General features: G+C 38.6%; 6 protein-coding genes across 8 annotated transcripts; 5 read left to right on the forward strand and 1 right to left on the reverse strand.

The window, feature by feature from the left end:
* Positions 1-258: 258 nt before the first annotated feature.
* On the forward strand, positions 259-5,146 carry LOC108112727 (23 kDa integral membrane protein). 2 transcript variants are annotated; one of them, XM_017222966.2, is made up of 6 exons: positions 259-362; positions 1,929-2,040; positions 4,059-4,250; positions 4,309-4,470; positions 4,528-4,722; positions 4,797-5,146. In XM_017222966.2, exons 2-6 carry the CDS (start codon positions 1,981-1,983, stop codon positions 4,866-4,868), a joined length of 681 nt encoding a protein of 226 aa, XP_017078455.1. In that variant the 5' UTR covers positions 259-362; positions 1,929-1,980; the 3' UTR covers positions 4,869-5,146. The 2 variants fall into 2 exon arrangements, with proteins under 2 accessions (XP_017078455.1, XP_041675572.1); XM_041819638.1 differs by lacking the exons at positions 259-362; positions 1,929-2,040 and adding an exon at positions 2,995-3,012.
* Positions 405-1,862, forward strand: LOC108112723. Of its 2 annotated transcripts, none has more exons than XM_017222961.2 (2): positions 405-640; positions 701-1,862. In XM_017222961.2, the coding sequence occupies exon 2, from the start codon at positions 708-710 to the stop codon at positions 1,425-1,427; it is 720 nt and encodes a 239-aa protein (XP_017078450.1). In that variant the 5' UTR covers positions 405-640; positions 701-707; the 3' UTR covers positions 1,428-1,862. The 2 variants fall into 2 exon arrangements, with proteins under 2 accessions (XP_017078450.1, XP_017078451.1); XM_017222962.2 differs by having other exon boundaries at positions 405-635.
* An 862-nt stretch (positions 5,147-6,008) lies between the features above and the next one.
* LOC108112728 (CD63 antigen) lies at positions 6,009-6,935 on the forward strand. Its single transcript, XM_017222967.2, has 3 exons — positions 6,009-6,355; positions 6,426-6,590; positions 6,659-6,935. The coding sequence occupies exons 1-3, from the start codon at positions 6,104-6,106 to the stop codon at positions 6,908-6,910; spliced, it is 669 nt and encodes a 222-aa protein (XP_017078456.1). The 5' UTR covers positions 6,009-6,103; the 3' UTR covers positions 6,911-6,935.
* An 84-nt stretch (positions 6,936-7,019) lies between these two features.
* On the forward strand, positions 7,020-9,477 carry LOC108112724 (23 kDa integral membrane protein). The gene is made up of 3 exons (XM_017222963.2): positions 7,020-7,505; positions 8,781-8,969; positions 9,031-9,477. The coding sequence occupies exons 1-3, from the start codon at positions 7,446-7,448 to the stop codon at positions 9,475-9,477; spliced, it is 696 nt and encodes a 231-aa protein (XP_017078452.2). The 5' UTR covers positions 7,020-7,445.
* A 2,211-nt stretch (positions 9,478-11,688) lies between these two features.
* On the reverse strand, positions 11,689-13,612 carry LOC108112726 (23 kDa integral membrane protein). Its single transcript, XM_017222965.2, has 5 exons — positions 13,464-13,612; positions 12,581-12,772; positions 12,361-12,522; positions 11,928-12,125; positions 11,689-11,870 (listed from the first exon to the last, which is right to left on the reverse strand). The coding sequence occupies exons 1-5, from the start codon at positions 13,521-13,523 to the stop codon at positions 11,799-11,801; spliced, it is 684 nt and encodes a 227-aa protein (XP_017078454.1). The 5' UTR covers positions 13,524-13,612; the 3' UTR covers positions 11,689-11,798.
* Positions 13,613-14,803: 1,191 nt separating this feature from the next.
* LOC108112725 (23 kDa integral membrane protein) lies at positions 14,804-20,831 on the forward strand. Its single transcript, XM_017222964.2, has 5 exons — positions 14,804-14,898; positions 15,520-15,603; positions 19,486-19,848; positions 19,913-20,104; positions 20,170-20,831. The coding sequence occupies exons 2-5, from the start codon at positions 15,544-15,546 to the stop codon at positions 20,239-20,241; spliced, it is 687 nt and encodes a 228-aa protein (XP_017078453.2). The 5' UTR covers positions 14,804-14,898; positions 15,520-15,543; the 3' UTR covers positions 20,242-20,831.
* The last annotated feature ends 361 nt before the right edge of the window (positions 20,832-21,192 follow it).

Below are 21,192 nucleotides of genomic sequence, written 5' to 3' on the forward strand. Positions count from 1 at the left end.
CGTGCGACGTTCACTTATAAGTTGTCCAGCTTTACTGAAAACTCTTTCAGATTCGCACGAAGATGCCGGATCGCAGAAGTATTATTAAGCTAACGTTTTATAAGCGTAGCCATTAAATTAAGTTATATATGTACTTACAATTCGCCAATCAATCAATGTGCCTTAGAAAAGAAAAAACATCGATGTTCCTCCGGTAAACATCGATGTTGCCGATGTTTCGAAAACATCGATGTCATCGATGTTCGCATCGATGTTTCTCCACCTCTATTCATTTAGCATTGCCAACTACTCACGAACGGTTCGTTACGCGGAGCGCGCGTAAATTCATTCAGCAAGCAAACAGAAAAAGCGGAATATTCAAGGTGTGTGAGTGTGTGTGGGTTTGTTTTCAAACTGCGTGTGCTTGTGTTAGTGAGAGTCAGACAGAGAGTGAGAGAGTAGGCAGTGTTGGAAAACACGAAAAGTGCGATCTGGCACACTGGTTTTCCTGCTCGCACTTACCGAAAGCAAATGTCAAAGTCTGTTCAGAAAAACAGAATTGCAGCCGAGAAAAGGCAGAATCAGCGACAAAATTAGAAATTATCTCGTTTTTACATATAGATTAGGCCAACGAAACGACATAACGCCTCCGTGTGGTAAAGTGAGATCAGCCAGTGCAGGAGTATAAACCGAAAAATCCTAACCAGCCAACAATTTCCAGTTTTCCAATGGAGTCGGCGAAGGATTTTGCGCGATCGAAGTACCAGGACTTATGTAACTTCCTGGAGCGGGACACTCGCGGGAGCGAACTGGTCATCTACGGCACCTCGGCCCTTTTGCTGGCTGTGGCCTACGTGAAGAGGAAGCCGGCCTACCTGGTGCGCCAGTTTAAGCAGCCCTCGCACATCCCGGAGCGCTTGATCAGCGAGCGTGTGATGCACACTGGCCGAATTGCTGGAGTAAAGCAGCAGGAGCAAGACACCCTGTTGATGATCCAGCACCGACCATTGATTCCTATCTTCACCAGCAGAAGCCGTCTTCTGCCCGTGAAGCTGCCGGGTGTTCGTGTGAATGCCAACGGCTACTCCTGGCTGCAGCAGTGCCTCATTGGCCGCGAGGCCACCTTCCTGCCCCTGAAACAGGCCAAGGGCCAGGACTTTGTCGTCTGCCAGCTGTGTCTTGTCCATCCACCTAAGGGCAACCGTCTACTGGACGTCTCGGAGACCCTGCTTAAGCTCCGCTTCGCCAAATTTGCCCAGGACGCCGCCTCCGCGGTGAAAAAGAATGGGAAATACTACCAGCATTTGAAGAAGGTGGAGCAAACCACCGCCGAAAAGGAGGCCTGGCTGACCTGGGCATCCGGCTATCCCTATATCTGGCGCCGCTACAACGAACTGAAGCAGCGTCTGCTGCCCAAGGAGAAGCTCCTCCCGGAGTTGGTGCGCTGATGCTGATCTCCAACCTCTGCCTTACACTTAGTTAGAGGGCTAGCTCCCTACCATTAACTTAGTTCTACGGCTAGCTTATCATAACCTTATGTGCTCTTTTCACTGGCTTGTACATTGTGGTAGCCCAACGGCTACTGAAATTGAGAGACAGCTGTAGCCAAGCCCTCGAGCACAAACACACAACGCAGTGTAAATAGTACATTAGTTATAGGATTAGCTAGCGACTTACCAAACGAAACAAACGATAATCGATGCCCAGGCGGTACGTGATCGTGTGCTAATTTCCACACCCAGTAAAGCCGCAGCGCTAGCATTTTATTTTTTCAAATGTTCAAACAAACAAAATTTTGTTTTTACCATCGGTGACATCAGTGCGTGTGCCTGTGTGTGTACGTGTGCGTGCATGTTCCCAAATAAATCGAGAAAATACTTAAATTTGTACGTTTATATCTGAATATCTTAATTCCATTCTTTCTTCGCCGATCTTTCTCCGACGATCAGTTGCAATTCTTCCTCCACCTTCACCAGCAATCTCCCACAAATCTCGACCAAAATGAGCTGCGGAATCTCCATGGTTAAATATATCCTATTTATATTCAATTTGCTCTGTTCGGTGAGTAATACACATCTAGATTATATCATTTTCCAGCGTCATTAGCCAAGCTCAGTTCACTTTTCTCAGTGCTTTAGGCTCGCAATGAAATCATAACATTGGTACGGTTTAAACTGGTTTTCCTTTAAATTCGGTTTTTTGAGTATTTTCTGAGAGTCGCGGCCTACAAACTGGCTGAAGAGTTCGTTTCAAAATTGTAAAAGGGGCTCGTTTATTAAGTTCGTTACGTTAAATATCTAATAATTCTAATACAATCTTAAATGATTTGTGAAAGATTATTAAAAGCGGAATATGTCAGACTGGAAAAAAGAAAAGCTTTCTTCTTTAGGCAAATATGGTCAGTCGTTAGAAAACTACGCATTTATCATTTATGTAATGAGGTAGACCTTAAAAATTAGTTGGTAAATTATAATTTTCATATATTTTTCCATTACCACTTTGGTTATTATTGTTTTTCGGTTACGAAACGCACTGTACATCACAGAGCCTGAGATCATCAGTATGCCAAACCTGTTATTAAAATTGGGCTACCTTTGTGACGTAGCGGTTCCCAAATAATTCTGTATAAATATGTGTATACTAAGCGTTTTGTTTATTTTGGCGTCTGAAAACGAGTTTGGATTGGTTTGGTCCAACAGAGCTCCCCACATCCAAACCACAGAAACATGCATCCCATTTGTTGGCATCCACTCGAGGTTAACTGGTTCCAAACAGCAACCAAACAGTCGTTGAAACGCCAGGCGTCAGTGGCATTTCGATTTGGTTTTGCAACTTCTAACTAACTGCCCCAAAGTCGCTGCACCACCACCGAGTGGAACTGTACTTCGGCCAACCAGTTTGGGGCCCTGATTTGCAGGTGTGACCGGACAGTGCCAGAGGCCCAGCATTATGAGTATTCCCGTCACGCCAACATGGATGTCATTCTCTACAGGGAGAAAAATCTAATACATTTTTGTAGGACAGTAAATTGCAGTAGGAAACAAATACTATAGTTTTGAATATAGTTGCTTATATTAACTCTGATAGCCCAGTGGTTTAATAGTAAAACTAAGAGAGTTACAAGAATATATTGTCTCTCGGATAAAAGCCACTCCCACTCCGTCTGGCCCAAAGCTCAATGAAAAGTTGAGTAATTTCAACGGAGAGGAGGGGGCTCACCCAAAAATAGTTGACTTAATTAAATATGAACTTGATCCCATTGAGAGTCGAGCCAAAACTCGGAAACAAAAACATCATCCACACACGCACGTTGGCAGCACACTTGAACTCAATTTTCCATGGATGGGTGGGGAGGCTGTCGTAGAGATCTAGAAAAGCCAGACGGGTGGGTGGATTGAATATTAATATAATTAGACTTGTGGCGCAATTTTGCTCTCTTCTGATCTGAACTGATCCAATGAACTGCTGAACTCAGTGTCTTAGTCATGCTGCAATTTCATGAGTTCTTGTTAATTATAGTTTAATTTCACGGATCTAATCTGATAAGTAGCGGTTGACGTAGGACGATAAAAAATCAAAGCCAAAGTAAATTTGTTCTGGATAGTTATCGTATATTGCCTGGTGCTGTGATGTGTAATCTCAATTAACCAAAACATTCGGATTGATAAGAGATAAGCCTTTGATAGGCATGCAAATTGGCCTACCTGTAACTCTGATAGTAATAATCACAAGATAAATTAGAAGTATCAGGAAGGTAATTGCACTTTTTACAGGTGATATTTTGTTCTAATCCAAGGTCAGGGAACGTGTTTCCATGGGATACTTTAGATTTTCTCGCAGTGCATTTTGTTCTAATAAAAGTCGTGAGCTTTTTATCGCTTGAAAGCTTTTTAGAGACAATAAAAAGCTTAGGGATATCCCAATAAACATTTTTTAAGAGTTCTGTGGTTATTACCTAACTTAATTTACTAAAGTTTAACGTTTTAGTTCGTATAACCTTCCTAATGTAGTTTTTATAAGTGGCTAAATGGCGCTTTACTTTAATATACATTTTAAACTGACATTTTTCCGTTTCCAAGATATGCGGCATCCTACTGATCGTTTTTGGAGCTCTGCTCTTCAGCAAAGTTCACAACTTCGATGACTTCGCGGAGGCTCTACGTACCCAGCAGGTGCCGGTGACAATGATAGTCCTGGGCACCATTATCCTGCTGATCTCCTGGTTTGGATGCTGCGGAGCCATTCGCGAGTCCTACTGCATGTCCATGACGGTGGAGTACTTTGATCGTATATTGTTATTCCATACTTATATTGTCCTATTTATTACAGTATTCTATTCTACTGTTTGTTCTAATGATTGGTCAACTGGCCCTGGTCATCTACATGTGGGTGCAGAAGGATAAGTATCTGCAAATCATGGGCGAAGCAGTGGAGAAGGCCTGGGACAATCGTACACGTCGCTCCGACTACATGGATGCCCTTCAGATCAGCGTAAGTTTTCCTTATATCAGGGTTATTTAATCTTTAACTTACTTTATGACCTCTCAGATGAAATGTTGTGGACGCAATGGCTTCTCCGACTACTCCTTCCAAGGCAAGTTCCCTCCGTCTTGCTGCAGCGACACCAATAACTGCCGCATGGAAACCGTCTATCAGAGAGGATGCAAAGCCACCTTCATCGATTTCTGGGACAGGAATAGCGACATCATTAAATATGCTGGCCTGGTTATTGCAGGAATCGAAGTAAGTAACTAAATCCATATATTAATTTATATATATAATGCATAATACTTATTGAAACATTCATTTTCTTCCAGTTTGTTGGCTTTGTGTTTGCCTGTTGCCTGGCGAACAGCATTCGGAACTATCGCCGCCGCGCGGAGTATTAATCGCTGAGAAGAGAGCCTTTTACTAATTTTAAATGGAACCGAAAGTACGAATTATGTTGCCCAATTTTACGAATATATATCACCTGACACAGATGGCCATTGAAATTTACATAATCTCAAGTTATAGCAGAGAATCCCACGATGAATTCGAAATGATCCCTTTTTGTAAGATCGTTGATTGAGAGTTTTAATGATTGTGCTAATATTTTTAACTGTACAAAATAATTTATACTCCTAGAGATTGCAATAAACTGAAAAAATTTATTATAAATTTTAAAGATTTCTTGTTACTTTTTAAATAAAGGTTTAAAAATTACAAATTTTACCTTATTTTAAAGCACTTTCTATGTTTGGTTGGGTTAAAGAATTTTAACTTTAATTTCTTAGCGGTAGTAAAAGCCGGTAAACATTTTATTAGATTGCTGAACTTATCAATCATTGCTTCTATTGACATATTTCCATAGAACTAATCTATCACAAGATTATATTTAGTTAGCTTTGCTGGGCTTACATGAAATCTTATCTATCATGATAAGGGCATTTTAATTGTAAAGGAAATTTGGACATTTAGCCATTTCAAAGGGAAATTTGTCTTACCTGAAAACCCCAATAACTATCAAGAATCTAAATCTGGTTTAAAAGTTCCTCTTGGAGTGCACTCGGAAAAAGTTTATTACTGGATTGATAGTGTATAAATTTAGGCGATAAGATCGGGGACTCACGATTCCCCAGCAACGTAGGTAGTGAGTCAGCGTACAAACCAACGTTTCCCTCTTGATAAGAAAAAGGTGTGAAATTCAGGAGTAGCCAACGGATAGTCAAATGATTCATCTAACTAGATGTCCAACGCCCCCAAGATTGAATTAAATAAAAAATAGATCATAGAATAATAGACCGCCCCTCGAATGCTTGGATCAACACAAGTGACTCATGGAATCTGCTAGGCAAGTAACTTCCTGGGTTCGGACAACCTCGATGGCCTAGTATCTACGTGGGTGCAAAGTGATCCCATGAATGATTTTGTCAAGTACATAGGGAAGAGAGCTTCCAGTGCAAGTACATAGGGTACTTTATGGCCCCGATAAGAACGTACCCGGCCAGATAAGATGAGGACTGGGAATGTGCTTTAATAGCCGAGTTCTGCCAGAAAGCCAATTCAGTTTGACGAAAATCGTCGCTTCGAACGAACGGATTATCCAGCGAACACCCAACGAGAAACCCAAAACTCCAGCACCATGAATTGTCTATCCGCGATGTTCAAGTACCTGCTGTACTTGCTTAACTTGGTCTTTGTTGCCGGTGGCATCCTGCTGATCGTGGTGGGCTCCATCATGCTTTCTACGATGGGTAATTTCACCGCCTTCGAGGGAGCAGTTAACACCCAAACCATCCCGATCTGCATCATCGTCATAGGCTGTGTAACCTTCGTGGTGGCCTTCTTTGGATGCTGCGGTACCATTCGGGAGAACGCCTGCTGCACCACCATTGTAAGTTCTTGGACTGACTTTGACATTGACTTGATCCGTAAGACTGACTATATTATCAATCTTTTTTCAGTACGCCATCTGCATGCTGATTCTCTTTGGCCTGCAACTGGCCTTGTCCATTTGGATCTTCGCGGCAAACGACAAGTTCCTGACCAGCATGGGCAAGGTGGTGGACAAGGCATTCGATGAGAACGATGCTGCCCAGGGCTATCCTATGGATGCCCTCCAACTTGCCGTAAGTTCAAAGAAATTAAGCTTTAGTCTACAAGGTCTGTAATAACACTTTACCCCTTATTTTTACAGTTCAAGTGCTGCGGCAACACGGGATACCAGCAGTACACCACTGTCCCAGCCTCGTGCTGCGGATACACGGATCGCAGTAGGACATGTGAGGCCGAGATCTACACCCTGCGTCCTGCTTGCCAGACTGAGTTTGTCGACTTCTGGGCTTCCAACACGGACCTCATCCGATGGAGCAGTCTGATCATAGCCCTCTTCGAGCTGGGCATCTTCATCATGTCGTGCTGCCTGGCCAGCGCGATGAGGAAGCGCTAGAATTGTAGTCTGACATAGCGTACTTAGCGTACCATAGATCCCAAAGAAAAAACAAGTTCATCACTCACCGTAAATAAAACGAAATAGGTTAAGCCCAATAAAATATTATTGCTTATTCGCTGTCTATCTTTGGCCACTGTCTGGGTATCTTATCAAGACAAGTTGATGTTTTCCAAAAACTATGTCCTTATCAGCCAGTAAGCCCATGGCCACGTTTGTGAGATCAATTGCCCTCAGAAATGAATCACTTCCATATGCCGAATGTTATCGATTTACCCACCATTCAGGCCCCATTATCTATTCTTCCTTTGGGCCATGATTACGATATCTGGTAGCGGCGTATCTTTTCGATATCGCATAAGTCAGCCTGTTGGGCAATTTAAAAACGGTAGCCCATCTGGGAGTCCAGTCCAATCGAACGACAGTAAACGACGCGAGTACGCGATAAAATCAAACCAAATCACGACTCCTCTTGGATACCAATATTGGACTATTATTATTCTACTGATTAAAAAGGAGTTTAAAGAGTTTTAAAATGGGTTGCCTATCGGGAATAGTCAACTTTATTTTGTACATTGTTAACATTGTGTTTTTGGTAAGATAATTAATATCTTAATAATTGAAAGACCAACATCTTTGGATATAAAATAGATTATTTTGTGTGCTTGGTAAATATTAAATATAAAGAGCTTAGTAATATCCCTGAAACAAAAATTGTACTTTTAAATCGGTGATGATTGAAACTGTTTTCAAATCTTATTATGAATTAATTTAAAAAAACTTAAGACTTGGTTCTGTAACCAACTGTTGTTCCTTATAGAAAAATCAAGTTCAAAAAATACTATTTAAAATGTAAAATACTTGCATACTTGGCGATAGTCCAGAGTTTAGGTGATCAATAGAATGAGTTCTAAAGTTAAGCAGAGATTACTAAAATATTCAAAGTGGGAATTCCGAAACCCGGATAGTCAAAAATTACGCATCAATTGCGGTTTGTTTTGTCACAAGGTTTATCACTGTTATTCATAGGAATGTGTTGGCAAAGTTAAAAATATCTATCCAGAACTGTAATGCCAATGGACATTCACGAAGTTTATCAGCTAATTGACATTATCTTTGTTTTGTAACATAAATAATGGGCAACATATTAAGACAAATGGGTGAACACACGCGAATACATATCAAGAGCTAGACAAATTTTGTATTTCGAGAAAATTCAGAATATGAAATGTAAAAGCGCGTGAAAAATCAAATTAACAGCTATGAAAGTTGTATCTATTAGTTTAGATTCTCGTAAATCATAACTTTAAGAAATCACATTTTTAAGCTAATCATCTAGATCTATTATGATTACTTTATGTTTGGTATTAAATTTTCATAATATTCGATTTTTGGGTTTGCCTATATGCCCAACTTGACTTGACTAAACTCCCCTTTAACGAGGGAAGATAATGTGTCTAAAATTTGTTTATTTAATGTTATCGCCGTCAATTAGGTTTCTTATTAATTTCAAACATTTATTAATATATATTTAAAAAGCATCAGATAATTTAAGTCTTCGGTCTTAGTCAAATATTTAAAAAAGAAAAAAATCCCATATCTAGCATATATTTTTGTGGAAAATATCAGTAAATTATTTTGTAAAAAAAATGAACAAAAACTTGTTGTGAGTCATTTTTTTTATCGGACACGAAAATCAATCAGCGCTTCTTTCAATTTTGTGAACTATAAAAATGATCACATAATTCTGTGATAAATGATATCACCAAAGATATGCCAGTTACACTTTTTATATATATTTTATAATTAGTTTTTGTATTATAATTATTATTTTTATTATTATTTAATAAATTTGATCTTTTTTCCACAGATCGTTGGCATCCTTCTGATCGTGCTGGGCTCGATTATGTTATCCGATCTAAGTCACTTCGATGCTTCCGAGGGAACGAACACCAATACCATTCCCATCTGCATCACCGTTCTGGGTGGTTTGATCTTCGTGGTGTCCTTCTTCGGATGCTATGGCATTTTCAGGCAGAGTGCCTGCATGACAGGAGCGGTAAGTACTACCAAAAATAATTAACTATAGGAACTCCAAGCTAATAATGTATCTTAAACAGTACACCAGCATGGTCTTTATCCTCTTCATCCTACAACTGGTGCTCACCTGTTGGGTCTTCGTGAACCGATCCGCATTCCTGGGGGACATGTCTAATCTGGTTAACCTGCTCTGGAACTCACAGGACTACAATGCAATGGGCGTACTGGAGGAAACCTTCGGGTGCTGTGGCGATACCAGCTACATGAACTACAATAACAGTGGACTTCAGGTGCCCGGAACCTGCTGTGGGTACTTGGATCGCCAGACCGCATGTCCCACCCAATCGGTCTACGAATCAAGGCCCGGCTGTAATGCCAAGTTCGAGGAGTTCTGGAACGACAACATGGACATCATTCGCTGGTCCGGTCTGGGCCTCTGCATTTTCGACCTCATCGTCTTCTTGATCGCCGGCGCCCTGACCAACTGTATGCGCAACCAGAGTGCCGGCCGACAGGGGTATGCCTAGAGTTCGAGGGATTTCGAGCTTATTAAATTATTTCCTTTAACTTATAATAAACACATTAACGATCCTTAGCCATGCTTCAGTAAACTTATGTTACTTATATATATATTTGTTCGTTATAAAGGTTTCAGTGATTCCAACTGATGACGTATTAAAGGGTGAATTTCCATTTCTCTGCATTGACAGTCCATCAGTAAATTAGAAGAACCAACCTTGTCTTCCATGATCAGACGGATTTCAAGGGAACTTCACGCCCTGGGCCTACTTTAGGTGTTATTTATTCATTTTGTTATTGTTCCGATTTACGATTGTACCTTATATCTATCATTAAAAATACGTTATATATGTAACAATAAATATATTTTATATATTAAAAAAACATAACACACTCTCCCAGCTTGTGGGCGCTAGAGTGGATGTGGCCGATTCCAGAAGTAAAATTGTGCTGTGCAAGCTTCTCTAGAATTTACTTACTTAATCCCAACATTCTAGTTTTTATAGTTGCTAAGATCTCAGATTACATCCGTATGAAGGGACAAAAAGATATTCGTATCGGTGGAGAAGCCGGCATGTCTAGATGTACTGCGAAGAACGCAAATTCGAAAATGTACCATTGCCACTGGGTTACCTATCATCGGCATCGCCCATTAGTATGCCATGCAATTTTTAACTACTCCTGCACACCAAAGGCTGGTCATAACTAAACGTAAACTACTACTATTATTTTTAAATGCAGTTAAATATCTCTAGATCCGGTTTAAATTTAAGTCGCTTTAGTTTAATTGCTTGTTTTTAAGTTTTTAACAAACATATTAGTTTTGTCTACATGCTTAGATTTTTATAACCTGTAAAATACGATTGGATCCCATATTCCCGTAACTTGTCAAATTGACTTTAAGTTATATTTCTCAATTAAACTACAGAAGTAACAATTAGAATTAGCGGTAAGTGAATTTTATATTCATATTTTAATTTAATAACACATTTTTGAAATTAAAGAAATTTTAAATAGTTTCGACAATCATCAGGATGAAATTCCTTGTTCATACCGCAGCTTTTTCATTTTATAGTAATTTCTTTCCAAATAAGTTATTCAGAACATCTCTTTAGCTTACTTAATAATTTCATATAAATTTGTATAATACCGAACTACGACCTAATTTTAGCTTTTAGCTGGGAACATATGAAAAACTCCAATTTTGAATGCTTATATAATATATACGACAATACTACGAACCAGAATATTTATGAATGGAATTCTGCGATAGCAAACAATCTGATAAACTTCTAAAAACTTAATTGAATGTCTAATAAGAATAACTGGAATGTTCAGAACCTTAATCTTTGAACACAGTCAAGTAAATTTCCATAAATTTCAGTAATGTTGATAAGAATAAATAAAATTACTTGAACAAATCCAAAAAAAGAAAGAATGAAACGATTTCAAAATAAATATGTCAGCAAAACCTCAAGCAAGTTAAAGAACTTACGGTGATTTCTCTGCCCATGTGAGGGTTGATATTTTAAACTTTTGATAAACCAAAAAATCAAAAAACTTATAAGCGGAAATAATTCACTAAAATTTTAAAAGGTTCGAATATTTAACAAATCACTCCAAAAAAAACTTCAAACTTAAATTAATAAGAAGTGTATTGATTAATTTTTAATATTAAATAAGTTTATTTTTAATAAAAAAAATAAATATATATTTTAGAGGAATGCTTTGACTGGAATAAATAAATATGCTGAAAGGAAAAGACTGTGTTTAATGTAAAGTAATGTGTAAGTAAAATGTAAAATTTAACCAACATTATTTACATTAGGCCATATAACCAAAAATTCTTGATAACTTTTAAAATAACGGTCTGATTTGAAAATTGTTTGATATTAATACATTCCAGCTTTTACAGTTCCTAAGATCTTAGCACATAAAGGGAAGACGGAGAAAAGGCGACTTAGAAATGGCTAGATCGACTCGGCTAGTTATCCTGATTAATTCCTTTTTCACATTATTTTTTCGGCTATCAACTTTTCAAGAAATTATGTTAAGTGAATTTAAATGCTGATGTGTCTTTCTGTCACCGACAACTTGACTTAAATTTAGTGTGACTGAGTCTAAGTTGATTAACTCCACACTCCTTCATTATAAGCACGAATAAGAAGACGTTTATTCGGAAAATAATTGTTCCCACTAAAAACCTTAAGGAACCTATATTGGCATTTAAGTAAGTTTTTAAAAATTTATTCATATGTCTACTTTATGTTTTTAGGTAGGTCAGGAGATAACATTATTACTATGTGTAATATTAAAAGATGCCTCAGCATTAGTAGTTCTGGCGTCTCTGGGAGTTACGAGTCTGGTTGGCCAAGCAGCAAGCGAAGATGAAGGCCACAAGCTAAGGAAAATTTTACCAATTAGTAAGGGAATTTGGAAGGATTCTCGTTTAAGTTACCTCCACAGCAGTCACTCCCAGACCGGCGTACTTGATGATATTCACGTTGGTGTCCCAGAACGAATCAACGGCCTTAAGGCAACTGGACCGAGTCATGACTTGGGTTATTCCGCAGGTTCCGTTTGAGGGAGAGTCGCAGCAGGAAGCGGGATATGTGACACCGTAATCAGCGAAGCCATTCAAGCCGCAGCACTTGAACTGTAATCAGAGAAATATTCAAAGTTATCAAAGTTGTTATCTAAAACAATCAAAGCAACATCTACCAAAAACTAGAAATCTCTTTTAGAACATTTTTCAAAGATATTTAACAAGGAAAAATACAGATAATGAAACCGTGGTTATGCAATGTCAAAGATAAATATTAAAGAAGTAAAAGTAAATAGGTAACATTTAGCTCATTAGAGCTTGCTTATTTATATAAGTAAATACTCACCGAACGTTGCAGAGTGTCCATGAGTAGAGCATCGGTTTTGCGCTGATCCCAAATGGTTTGAACGATCTTCTCCAGGGACTGCTGTATCTGGACGTGGTCCACCCAGACGTAGATGATGAGGGCCAGTTGACTGATCAGCAGCACCAGCATGACAACAGAATACTAAAAAAAATCAAAGAAATTAAAATCAACTTCAAGGTTTTCGATCCAAAGAACTCACCGAGGTCAGGGCACAGGAATTCTCGCGAATGGCACCGCAGCAGCCCATGAAGGCCACCAAGAAGATAATGCAGCCGAGGGCCAAGATGATGATGGCCACGCTGTTGGCTGTGAAGGTTTCGCCGACACCCGAGAAATCCTTTATGGTGGACACCATAATGGAGCCGAAGGTGATAAGCAAAATTCCGCATATCTGTAATGGAAAGCCGCAAATTATGTTAGTCAAAAGTTGCGATAACAGCCATTTTGGTGGTGATTCAAGCAAACTGACTAATGGTTACCACCAAGCAAGTTGTTTTCAAGAAAACGGGGATCGTCTTTCTGATTCAGATATATTGGAAATGTGCAAAATGGATGTTGAGTAATAGATACTACAAGTACATTTTAGTGTTAGTTTGATGCGATAACAAAGCTTTTAATTTGTGAGTTGTTTTTCCGACGCACCGCTTAGAAGCTCTGGAATATGTCAAACAATTTCATCATAGATACTATATAGTCGCTAGATCAATGGGGGTGAGATGTCTCTAGGGTCTCTATATTGTACGATCGTATTACTCATGCTGTTATCTTTCCCGAGTACAATAAGTTTTCCGACAACTGTTTCAGCTCATTAGCCGTAATTACGTTTGCCATCGGCATGCAATGATTTATTTAGGGAATGCTACGTTTTTTTCTATTTTTTTACCCGTTTTTCCCTGAATTTTTCGATAAGATAACTTTTAAAAGCAGTATCCAGGGCGCTTTGGTCGGAAATCTTGAGCCTCGAGAGTTTGTTTGTCATTATTTTGCAGATAAGATACCGCTGAGGCGAGTGGATATTATTTTCAAACCGCTCCCATGTTGAATAATCGAGATATTTGTGTCTCTTGGGCAACTATCCTTACCACAAACAATATGTTGAATATAAAGAGCACATATTTCACAAATACTCCGCCGCAATCCATTGCAAAATTATATTTTATTTAACTCGGTTTCGAAAGAAAACTTAAATTATTCGATGCGTTTCGTTTCGTTCTCAGGCAGTAACTGAAAAAGTTCGATACGTATCAACTCTTTATGAGTAGGTTTCTTATATTCAAAAGCTTTGCTGAACTTCAACAATTCTATATACTCGTATGTAGATAAGGAAAAGCGTTGATTGATATTGGCAAACTGAAACCTAAAAGTATGTGGCATTTTCAGAATATTAACTGCTGGCATGGCATTCAGGTGCAAATATACATATAATAGTTATATTAAGTTATGACTTCTAAGCCTCATATTTTTGGCATTTCGAATAATTCATTATGATAAACAACCTTTTATAATAACACAATTCATTATTTTTTACTATTAAAAATATATTACGTATCCAAAACACCAAAGCCAACAAAATACAAATAACTTCAGGTAAGAATTTTTGAAGCACACAAAAAATTAGAGTGGATATGCACATTTACATATTCTAAAAGACTTTTAGTAGAAGGTAAAAATTCAAATTTTCAAGCCCAACAACTTTTGACTGGACTAAAATAAGAATGATTGAACAGGATAATTCGTATATCAATATCATTAGTTTGAGATGTTGATTGATTAAATAAAACAATTATCAATCCCCAAAGTGGCTAATTTATTTCCTTTTACTTACTAAAGGGAAACAGCATTCTCAACAAAAAGTAAACCATAAAAATGCAAACAAATGTGATTTGATTAAGTCATGATCATTTACGACCATAGTGCTGAAAGTATTACGATTCCTTCAAAATCGATTTTCTAGATATGGCACCTTTCTATTCTACAAAAATAGATGATTATATACAAGATGATTATACAAAGTTACGAACACCAACCCTATATGTAAAATAATAAAAGATGTGGTTAAGTCAGAGCAATGCATCCTAACATTCGTTAAGTTTAGACTGGTTTGAGACAGTGATAAATGTCAAAGATCTGTTAAATGACGAAATTCCACGGCTTCCGTCTTCTACAAAAAAAACTCCCACTAATATAATCAATGTTGGATCAAGCCACGAATTTTATGTACATTTTAATCCTTTGACGGTTCTGAGGAAACTTATCTCCAAAACTGACGTGATTTCGTTGGGCTACATGGGTTTAAGTCAGTGGTAACTTTTCAAAGGCATAGCAAAGTTAATGTTCTGGGTTATTGTATCCGCTGACAATTTAAGGCATATATAGGAAATTATTTTCACAGTATGGGCTTCCGATGGCATATAAGAGTGGCACTGCAACGGTCACACTGATTTAAAAAAAGTTGTTTGACTTGAACGGAGGCGCATTTCGTCGGAATTTAATTTGGAAATAAACTTAAAGGCGAAGGTAATGATGCGTGTCCAGACGGGATAAATTATATACTGTGTGATTCCCGGAACTGCAATTGATTGCAAGCTAAAGAAAAAAAAAAAACGGAAATTAGTGATTTTTGTGCCTTCGCTCCTTGCGGTAGGACAAAAACAAAAGCAGATGCTGTTGGCCAGAAAAGTGGTTGAAGAAGGAGAAGGAGGAGACATGAAAACAAAAGACTGCGTAGTACGAGAAAATAAGTGTGGAGAGCAAACGAAAATAGGGAAGCTGCTGCTTCTTTTTTCTCCTTGACAGAGAGCAGTGAACTTTTCACAATTTCCACACTTGAATCTCCGTTGTTATTGTTGTGGGAAAGTGAAGAGATTACATTCTGTCTGCGCCTTTTGTGGTGTTGCCTTTGTTGCCGGGCAACGCATTCGGAAGGACGCTTAAAGAAAGCGTTTGATAATGAATAATGCCCTATCGCCACTGGCCGCTTTTAATAGCATCTTGAAAAGCACACACATATGCTCATACATACATATATGTATGTATATACTTCCCGGTATTTATTTGTGAAAATTGAGCATTTAACTGGGCAATTACTTAATTTGCACACCCGTTTTAATACGCTTTATTCACTTGCGATCTTTTCAGATAGTACAGTAAAAACCCATCAACATGGACTGCGGCACATCAATGGTGAAATACATCCTCTTCATATTCAACACCCTTGTGTCGGTGAGTAAATGCATAATGTCTATATATCTGGTTTATAACCACCCAAATCGAAATCGAAACCGATACAAAACCGGTACAAAAGAGTTGCGTGAAAGCCAAAATGGGACACTGCGTTACGAAAGTGTTGTCTGTTGTCGAAATGAGAGTCTATAAATCGAGTTGAAAATAATGGCATATGCAACTCGCATACATATTAAGTTTGTGGGATCGTATAATACAGATGTCGGTGCATATGAGTATGTAATAATGATAAAGCCCCTGAGAACACAGAAATCGAGAACTCGTGCTTTTCTGTTGTTTGCTTCTGTTTTGCTTCGGACTTGTTATTGAACTTTGGTGATGTCATCACCGCCTGTCTGTTCAGTTCAGCTTCCATTTCTGCAACTGGATTTTTCGCTTTCGCGGCAAATTCACTCGGTTCCGAGAAGTTTTCACACTTGGTTTAATTGCTGACTCAGTTGTCAAGAACTTAAAAGTGCTTAGTCTGTTTTATAGGCCAACATATCCTTTGGAATTTGTAGTACATACAAAATATAAATACTTCATACTTATAAAAAGACCTTCAGAGACATACATAGCTCTTGCCGGGCTGATTAATAATAATCTATAAACAGAAGAGATTAATAATTAATAAGTAATTAAAGAGTCCAGCATAAAAAGTGATAATGCGATTTCTGTCTGAACACAAACATAAAGATTAGGCATAACATATTTCATATTTTTTGTTTGCTCTTTTTCTTAAGATAATGATTCTATTTTAGTAACCGGTTTCTTTATTAAATGTGTTTCTCATGTGAACTTTTCTGTTTGGGAAAAGGTGATCATTTAAATTTCAGGTTTTTTGTTTGTAATTTCAAGATGCTATAAACATTTTTGAATTGCGATATTTCAGACTCAGCTTATTTTGAAGTAGAATCTTTTGTTGTCGATGATCAACTCACCTCACACGTAGGCAACGATAGCCTTGCGTTGCCGAAACCCTATAAAATGTGCCTAAAATATTAATTAAAACAAGTAATGTTTAACTCATCGTAAAATTTTGAATACTTAGCATTCGTTACGGCGCCTGAAAATAAGCGCAACGTGAGTCACAAAGTCAAGACAACAAAACGAAGAGCGAATCCGCATTATAAAAATAAAAAATGATACACCTACGGCCAAGGTGCTATCAACAAAGTCAACAATGCTGTGAAATTCCCAAAGAGAAATGCAATTAAATTTTATTTTTAATTTCACTTTAAGAGATCTTACATAACAAATAAGAAATATGGTAGGGTCTTTCGTTCTCCTAGAACTAACAATTAATTAGTATTTGAATTAATTTCTGTTAATTATGGCCTTTTCTGGGGGTCTTTTGATTTAACCGCGACTGTGGCCCAAACATACCTGCACATGGGTAGGTAAATGAGCAGAAGGGTCCGAAAAGAAGCCCCGAAATAAAAACTTGTTGCTCTAGAGAAGAGCCATAAAACAAAACCAACTATAAACAACTGGTTGCCGCAGCAGAAGTCTGTCTGTAGTATATATATATATATACTGTGTTGATAATTATCTGCTTCGCTCGGTATATAGGAGAGTACATAACACACTTGACAGACAAGCCAAATAAATTAACAAGCCGCCTTCAGAGCTCGCCGAGCACCACTACAGCTACATACAAAACTAAATGTAAAAAAGTAAAAAAGCTGCCGCAACGCTCGAAAAAACAGCGGCAACAAGAACAATAGCAGAACAGCATTTCGCAATTCGACAAAAAAAGGGGGAAAACTGCTTGAATACAGTCAGAATGAAACACTAGATGAAAACAAAAAACAAAACCTGTTAATACACAGCAAAAATCGTTGAAAAACAAGTAACAAAAGTTGACTGATATTTTTCTCAGTGATTCAGTTACAAGCGAGTTAGAACATTTCGCACGAACTTCGCATGCCGAGTGACAAACCTGTATTACTATAATAAGCGCAACAAGTCACAGTCACAGGTGCTTTTTGTTGGCCATAAAGGGCGTGCAGTGCCGCCCATGAATGTAAGGCCATCGGGTATTGAATGACCTGCATTCAGCTTGTCGATAGCCGTTTCCTGTGCCATGAGACACTAAGCAAACAACTTCGAGAGCAAATATTTATATATACGTTTAGTTAGCTAAAGCAAAAATCGGTATTCGGCAAATCCGTGTACAACTTTTTCTGATGACGTGTCGATTTCTCAATACTTATGAGCAAATATTTGTAATATACTGCTGACTTGCGGCTTGGTAAGGAATCCTATTTGAATAACGAATAACTGAAAGATAAGTGCATTCGGAAATTCCAGTTTGGTTTTTATAAAAATGTATCAACTAGTTTCATGAGATATATTGCATGACTTCTCCAATTAAAATCCACATTTAAATCTAACAAGTACACAAGTAGATAGCTACTGCCAACACGCATCCTGTTGCTCGTCAACAGCCCTCAAGTTGCCTTAGTCATCACAATCCGGTATCCGCTTCACTTGCTCCCTTTGAGGAGGCAGGCCGTTTGGCGCCAGACGAAGCTATTCACAGCTTTGGGTGTGGTCCACCATACTAATAAATATATATATCTATTTCTTTATTGCGATACCCAAACTTCCCAACTATTTTTGTTTCCCCGGAGGGTGTTTTTCTGTTTAATCTTGTTTGTTCCCCTGTTTTTTTGGCCAGCAATATGATCTCATACCCTTGGTTTGTTCGGGAATTCTGGTATTTGCAAAAGCCATTTGCATTATATTTTCATTCCAATGTGACGTCATTGAAGCTGCCGCTGACAGTTGAGTTTAAAGCGGAATGTGGCCGACAGCATTGTCTCGGCCATATTTATGGGGATTGTGTAATGTCCTCGTTGGCCAAAATCGGGCTAACATAAGTAAAAGCCGGAGAGGAAAAGTTGGCGGCTGCAAACAGGTCTTAAAACGAAAACTGTTTTATTTATGCAGCGTTTTGTTTATTAGTGCTGGCAAAGTGGAACAATTAGCAGAGTGGCGAGTCTTTGCTTTCTTTTGTTTGGATGCTCGAATATTTCTGGGTTAATTTTGACATGGAATCAAAACCAGCTGCCGCCGCCCACGAACATACTTAAAGCTCTTCGCGCACAGCCGCTCGAATTCTGAATCTGTGGAGCAATAACATGGGAGGCAGCATCCCACACGCCTCGTAGTCATAAATACAGATACAGTTACCGCGAGCATCGTGCTCACATAATGAATGAAATCAAGCAAATTCAATTGATGACCGACCCCGCAATTGGGGCTGCAGTCAGGCAATCGTAGCTGCCGAGATATCAAAGTTGACTCGCATTGTCTGGGCAACCGAAACTCGCCACAAAATCCCAAATCGTAGTGCACTGCAGACCTTGTACAGATTTGTTAGAGATGGCATTGTCATGTGTGAATGTCATGGGATGTTGATGTTTGTCTTGAGGGTTCCTGGTTTTCATCTTGGACTGCTGCCTTATCTAATCGGATCGGTTCGGAAGGCCTTTTGCTTTGCAAACTAGTTTGGGGGGATTACGTAATGGTCTTACTTACTTTAATTATCATTAACCATGCGCCCGCTAATGGCGTGCCTGGGCACGACTTGGAATCCCTGAGGTCAGCTACAGGGTTCTGTGGTAATTAAGTCTTTTTAGCATGGTAATTGCGAAGCTCCTACACTACTCCACCACTTTCAATTAAAATAAACGAGAACGAGCTGATTAATTTGAACTATATTTAGAGCTGTTCACTGAAAGTGCAACTGCAGAATGTACATATATGTTACGTCTTGTCTTTAACAGATTGCAATGAATTTCATTCCATTATATTTGATGTTTCTTAATTAGTTTTTTTTAACTCATTCCAAACCGTTCACTTTCTCTCGCGCAGGTCATCGGCATTCTGGGCATCGTTTATGGCGTACTTATACTGAAGAGCATCGGAACAATCGAGGTCAATGGACAGGTCGGCTTCCCCCCACAGGCTATCATGCCCATCGCGCTGATAAGTTTGGGTTCGATCGTGGTCTTCATATCGTTCCTAGGATGCTGCGGTGCCATTCGCGAGTCTGTCTGCATGACCATGAGTTATGCCGTCTTCTTGCTGATCCTGCTGATCCTGCAGCTGACATTGATTGTCCTGCTGTTCATGAACAAGGGAAAGTTCGAAAATGCCATGGGCAACGTCATCGAGAAAGCTTGGGAGTCAGACACTGCCCAGGAGGGAGGTGTGTTTGATGCCATTCAGGAATCGGTAAGTGCAATCGGTAATACCAATATGGACTATGTCTTGATAATCTTTTCGTCGTGATGTTTAGTTGCACTGCTGCGGATCTGACTCTGCCTTGGACTACGCACTTAAGGGTCAGACCCCTACCCCAAGTTGTTGCAATGGTTCTTGCCTGATCCCGACCAACTTCTACTCCGGATGCCGTGGAAAGTTCATTGAATTGATGTCCGCTGGCTCTGATAATGCCAAATACGTAGGCATCGGCCTTATTGCAGTGGAGGTGAGAAAGAGTGTTTGTTAGGTAGATATTCTGCGACTGATTAATCAACGAATTTTTCCTTTTAGCTGATTGGCTTCATCTTCGCCTGCTGCCTGGCCAATAATGTACGCAACTACAAGCGCCGGAACGCCTACTAAGGACCATGGGCGCACATCAACCACATCGAGAGGCACACCCAACATCCAGTAACACACACTCCTCACATTCTCATTAAATTTTACAATCGTTGAACGCACATACACAAATGGATAAACGAAAATGATTTGAAGTAAGCCATTTAGTTGGATATTTGTCATGAAGAATACGAAAAAAAGCTTAGTTTAAGGCGATACGAAGCGCTTACATTTTTTATATCCTATGTATTATTGGTATAAATCGTTTTTTACCTACCGAACGAGAAAGCAAAGCAATTTCCAAAGCCTTTGTACAAACGATCTACTTGTTAAACGGATACCCCAGAAATAAAATAAATAAACACGTTAATAATGATATCTTTGTTTAAAACTAAGCATATAATCTATAAACTGTTGAACATCCCCAAGCGAAACAAAATCGAAATGTATAATACATGTGTATACCTGTATATAATGTACACTGTTCATTCTATTCATATTTGTATTGAGAATCTCCGAGTAAGATTTAAATTTGGAAAATGCATCAATCAACGCGTGCTCGAATTGCATACAAAATTTATGAATAAAGCATTTACTATGTATTTATATACCAATTTCGTTGTGTTTGTTCCTATAATTGATACGGGGGTTCAGACTGTGTTTTTGTTTTGTCCTTAAGTTGCCATGGTAGCGTTATAATGGTGTTATTGTTCAGTCGATTAGGCAATGCATGTGAACTGCAATTATACTAGATACCTTCATGAGTTCATGGGTCACTATAATTTTCATGCACCTGCTGTGGGTTTTATATAACGCAAACAATTTGTTTTATATTAATTTCTTAATGGTAGTAAATGACTTGAATCGTTGGTATAAATTCAGGACATATTCCCGGGCTTATGATGAAAAGCTACTCTATTTTATTGAGCTGTATTAAAAGGAAATACCACAGTTCAATTTTCTGACTGACAGCCA

The sequence above is a fragment of the Drosophila eugracilis genome, unplaced genomic scaffold (assembly GCF_018153835.1).
Source record: "Drosophila eugracilis isolate 14026-0451.02 unplaced genomic scaffold, ASM1815383v1 contig_90, whole genome shotgun sequence".
NCBI lineage: Eukaryota > Metazoa > Arthropoda > Insecta > Diptera > Drosophilidae > Drosophila > Drosophila eugracilis.